The sequence below is a fragment of the Mizuhopecten yessoensis genome, unplaced genomic scaffold (assembly GCF_002113885.1).
Source record: "Mizuhopecten yessoensis strain PY_sf001 unplaced genomic scaffold, ASM211388v2 scaffold5547, whole genome shotgun sequence".
Lineage (NCBI taxonomy): Eukaryota > Metazoa > Mollusca > Bivalvia > Pectinida > Pectinidae > Mizuhopecten > Mizuhopecten yessoensis.
The window spans coordinates 1,584,757-1,590,403 of NW_018406103.1; the positions used below are offsets into that span (position 1 = coordinate 1,584,757).

At 38.3% G+C, this 5,647-nt stretch overlaps 1 protein-coding gene across 1 annotated transcript; it reads right to left on the reverse strand.

Moving 5' to 3' along the window:
* Positions 1-1,399: 1,399 nt before the first annotated feature.
* Positions 1,400-5,161, reverse strand: LOC110450918 (PDF receptor-like). The gene has a single exon (XM_021498720.1). The coding sequence runs from the start codon at positions 4,071-4,073 to the stop codon at positions 2,793-2,795; it is 1,281 nt and encodes a 426-aa protein (XP_021354395.1). The 5' UTR covers positions 4,074-5,161; the 3' UTR covers positions 1,400-2,792.
* Between the last annotated feature and the right edge of the window lie 486 nt (positions 5,162-5,647).

A 5,647-nucleotide genomic window follows, 5' to 3' on the forward strand; every position in this document is an offset into this window, starting at 1 on the left:
TTACCCGATATACTTTACTTGAAGATATATATATGTAGTTCAATCATATATGCAGAACTAATAAATCAGCACAGAAAATATAGTTGTTTCACCGCTGACGATTTCAAGCCGTACGGCCATCTTCAGGTGATTACCGGTTTTAATATCTTGGTTACACCATTATACATGTACATAAATCACATTTCATGGAACAGGTGAGAGAGAAAAGAAACACTTGCGGTCCGTACTATGTAACATTTTCCAATTACTTTAGTTTAAGTTTACATTGGAACACTTTAGTTATATGTTTAATAGAACTTTGTTAGTCCGGATACTTTGGTTTGTTTATACAGTAGAACTTTGTTAGTCCGGACCCTTTGTTGTATGAACAGTGGGACCTTGTTAGTCCGGATACTTTGGTTGTATGTACAGTGGAACCTTGTAAGTCCGGACACTTTGGTTTGTTTATACAGTAGAACCTTGCTGGTCCGGATACTTTGGTTGTATGTACATGTATAGTGGAACCTTGTTAGTCCGGGCACTTTGGTTTGTGTATACAGTAGAACCTTGTTAGTCAAGACACTTTGGTTTTATGTACAGTGGAACCTTGTTAGTCAGGACACTATGGTGTGTGTATACAGTAGAACCTTGTTAGTCAGGACACTTTGGTTGTATGTACAGTGGAACCTTGTTAGTCCGGATACTATGGTGTTTGTATACAGTAGAACCTTGTTAGTCAGGACACTTTAGTTTGTTTATAGAGTAGAACCTTGTTAGTCCGGACACTATGGTGTGTGTGTAGCGTGTAAGTTATAAGTCCGGACACTTTAGTTTGTTTATAGAGTAGAACCTTGTAAGTCCGAACACTTTGGTTTCCGTGTACAGTGGACCACTGTTAGTCCCGATATTTTATCGTGCATACTGTGTAGTATTGTAGGTTCGGTCATTTTTGGTATACAGTTTATCCTTGTTTTCCTGACACTTTGGTTTGCAATTATAGTAGAACATTGTTAGCCCGAACAAGTTGGTTGGTTTGTACAGAGGAACCTTGTTAGTCCGGACACTTTGTTTTTTATGTATAGTGGAACTTTGTCAGTCCAGAAACTTTGGTTTGTATGTACAGTGGAACTTTGTCAGTCCAGAAACTTTGGTTTGTATGGCTAGTTGGCTACAATGTAAGTAAAACATCACTGACATTATATTGTAATTGATTGATTAACTGATTGATTGATTGATTGATTGATGGATTGATTGAGAGGTTTGTAAAGGCTAAGTGATTGTGCAGTATGAAAAACAAAGTATGGAAAATGCTAAGTGCTAAGTCTTAAATACGAGGCATGGCAAATGATTGATTGATTGATTGATTGATTGATTGATTGATTGATTGATTGGTTGGTTGATTGATTGATTGATTGATTGATTGATCGGTAATGTCCAAGCGATGAGACTAACTAGCCAGGTTTCTGAACGTTATGAGTATGAACAGTTTGATTGCTAGGAACGTGAGGATACGTCAGTTACACGAGCGTGTGCAAAAGCAAAGATACGCGTAAATATACACTGCAGATATACGTGAAGTTACACGGTAGTTAAACATTGTTATAATCGGCAGTTACGTGTGAAGATACACGGTAGATACGTATAAATTTACACGGCAACTACGCGTGAAGTTACACGGTAGTTGCACAGTTGATGTACAGTGTATTTTTGTGTTAAGGTACACGGCCGTTACGCGTCGAGAAATAATGATGTTCCACATGGTTTTTACGCTTAAAGTTGCCTTGTAAATACACGTGAAGTGTGTTACGCATGACGTCATACTTTAGTTACGCGTGAAGTTATGCTGAACGGGTGTAAGACTATGTTATGATACCGGATGGAAACAGTTCACTTAAAACAGCTACGTGTACAAACAATTCGGTGATATGTGTTCGGAGGTGTTTTTAATGTCGATGCCAATCTAGCAAAAAAAATAACAAATACAATATGTCTACACTTAATTTACATATATGACGCGAAAATTACAAAACCTTAATATTATTTACGAAAATGTGACACCAGCACTTGTTTTCTATTGTGGTATAGGTGCAATGTGAGACTTTCATTTTATTTAGACCATTGAACGGACAAGGGAAACGAAACAAAAATGAAACACATTCTTTATCTAGAAAAAAGGATACCTAAAACACACATTAAAGGGCGCATCTGGTACATCATGAATACGGTTTTAAAATTGGACATAATCTTGGGTTATCACAGATATTCTGGTGTAAAATCGAACGTCAATCTGACTGCTACGTAACTAAAATATGATATATACATGTAAAAGTACACAACACAATATCGTAGAATGTAGACCACAGAGTGTAATTCAGCTGTGCATCTGTACACAAAATCTGTCTCTGTTGTATCTTGTCACTGCTGTCTGAATTTATATGCACACAAATACATTTCTTTTTTCATCTTAATTCGAATTCAAGTTTTCGAGAAAATATTACTTTGGCTAAAGAATGGGATGATAATTCGGTAGATTGGGCTCCCTTTGTTATTCTTCCGAAGTTTCGCTTATGACCACAGTTTAGAAAATGTTTTGGAATATTTTCATTTGTTTTCTCTGAAAACTTTGTATCACAGTTTCCCCATGTTTCGCCTACAAAGATAACACACGAAACTGTTCATGATCTAAAGCATAACTTATAGAAATGGTATTTGTAATGTGTACTATTTTTTTTTAATTTTAGAATGTTGTGTTTTTAGAGAGTATATTGATTCTATTGACCTACTAATTTCAGACAGCAGCTAAACACGTTTACTTAAATACTCATAGAGGAGGTGGACGCACCGTCGCTGTCCTCGGCATTATCCGTACTGATCACATTATAAAAACCATCCCAACAATGACTGTTCTCGTCAAAAAAGCACAGGAATATTGGGGTCAGTACTCCCCGGGAATAAACTGTCAACACGAACATATACGCGAGAGGTTCTGAACTGGTGTTATGCGCAAACGCCATATACACAAGATACGCGACTGTCACAAACGCTAGAATGATCACGATCTTGATGGCGCTTGACCGGATGTTCCCGAGTTCGACAGCCAGTTCTTTATTTTCGTTGTGGCGCCTACTAGTTTCCTGGTCATTGTATTTACACAAAAAGTAGATGATGAAAAACCATGTCAGTGCCAAGAAAAACATGTTCGTCGACTCAATTATCCAGAAGCTAGACTGAAGCGTGGCGATGAATAGCTCCCCAAACCAGCAGTAGGTCTTCCCGTAGATCACAGTAATGCTTAACCAGGTAATGGTTATGACTGTAGGAACGAACCATCCCAGGAGACAGAGCACAAAATACATTCTTCTCTCAATCACAACGCTCTTCATGGTGAGCAGGTAGTATATTCCTAGAATAAGTAACCAAACAAAAATGGCGGATGATGTCAAGGTCACGAGCACTCCTATTGCCACACAAGGTTTTACGTCATTTATGACGTCACTGCTCCTCAGAATGCGACCGATGTTCATAACGAGGTCAAGCATGTCGTGAAACAAAAACGCGGCGAATAAATTACGATAAAGTCGAACTCGAGTTGCCTGTATTCCTTTCGAAAAACATGAAATACCGATAGCTGCCATTGTAAATATTATGGACATTGACAACAGAACACATGCGAGGATATCTGCTCCGTCATAGGTCAGGGGAAGTGTTCCAAAACTAATAGGGGCGGCCTCAGAAACATTAACATCCAAAGTGTCGTTATATTCAGTGACAGTTTCGTAAATGACCCCTGCACACTCACTGTAATTTGTCCATCCAGGCTCCCAATCCGGGTATTCCTTGAAACCCGGATGTACTCCAGCCCATCCCCCGTCATTTCCGCATGTTTTGTATGCAAATTTGTCTGGACCAACTCCGAGATGTTCCGGACAAGCAATTTTGAAGGTAACCCCTTTTAGAGTAGGTGGCCAGCAAAGGACAGTATCCCAAGTAGCGTTACAGAAAAACGGTTTAGGGAACTTATATATCTTCTCTCCCTGACTCTCTAAACATTCCTTCAAGTTCGTTGGATACAAATTTCCGGTAGATTTCTCCATTTTGTTTCCTTCTCAATTTTCCTTTTTTACGGTCTTTCAAATACAAACATAAATTCTGGTTAACAGAAAAAAATCACATTATAGTCCTTACCTTGTAAGCACAACGTTGTATATTTTCACAACAAGACCTGCATAAAATGTATCAAGTTTTTTCCACAGAAGGTATTTGTCAAAAATAATATCCGTTTCACTCATGTAGGATCCGTCAATGGATGCTGAATTAAAACTGCAGACAATTTTATCTTCCACACTGTATACGCTGACGTCTTGTGCCCGAATATCTTGACTATCTCTCATGAGATGTTCAAAATTCAGTTTTTCGGTAATAATGAGATTTGTCTCTCATCGTCAAGTTTTTTCTCTCCATATCCTTGAGATAAGCGACCTCGCTAAGTACACCCAGCCTCGATCAGATGTACTACAGCTTTATTCGAATCCTTAAAATAAGGTGCTGGAGAAAATCCTCAAGTTAAGCCCTTAGGACTCAACAACCGACTATCTATATCAATTTTTCAAGAAGGTACATACGTGTTGGACGATTAGTCTATTAACTGAAATCTCCGATCTGAAGAAACAGGTTACAAAGTGTGTTCCCGTTATGAAAAACGTATCTTACAAACCGTCTGAATTTAATCCAAGGTTTTCGGAGACTGGTTTTATGAATGAAAGCCGAGACCTTCTCGCACAGTATGTTTCCAACAGTTCCTGGGTTTATGAATATCTTTCTTGTGAATTTCTGATAGTCAGTCCGTCATATACCACATATAAAAGCAAATAATGTTAAGGATACCTGTTCTCGAAACTGATGGTATTTCCTCGGTAAATAAATTAGACGCGATCACCAGTTAATGAGTGACGTATGGCGATAACTCCGGAATCCCGGTTCCCTTATTAATGCTTCACATTTCAGTCATCAACGTGATTATATATATAGTGCATGGACGTAAATCAATGACCGAACCAATTTTCACGTTATTTATGAATAATTAAAAACGAGAAAGTTTTCCCGGTGGCCCGTATTGCCTCTCCGCTCTATCTGGATTGTGTGGTTTTATGTGTGGTGCGTTGATTATATATTACGAGGGGGCGTGGTCCTGCGGATGGGGGATGTTGGTTTCACTTTAGGAACTATCCAATTACTACGATATGCTTCGGCTGTGTACCCCCTCTGTAGAGCCACACAGCTCATTGAGAAGACCTCCGTCATATCCCGGTGTGACCAAATACCGGGGCACGCTGGGAAATCTGGCGTACTGTTTATCATGTAATTCTCGCGAAAACTTTTCGCGCCTATTTCTCAACGATATATTTGCAATGGTGTACTTTAATTCTCGCGAAAACTTATACTTGCTAAGGTTAATTTAACTATATATTCGCAATGTTGTACTGAATAAATTTCATGAAATTCTCGCGAAAACTTATATTTGCGATGGTCATTTCAACGATTTATTCGCAATGTTGTACTTTAATTCTCGCGAAAACTTTTTTTTTTTAATTTGCGATAGTGTTCTGTATATCATGCAATTCTCGCGAAAAAAATCGTTATTTAGTAAAAAAAATTCCAACGATACAGT

Bases quoted from the DNA above. Each gene is read 5' to 3' on its own strand.
- LOC110450918 (XM_021498720.1), bottom strand. From the start codon at position 4,073: ATGGAGAAATCTACCGGAAATTTGTATCCAACGAACTTGAAGGAATGT.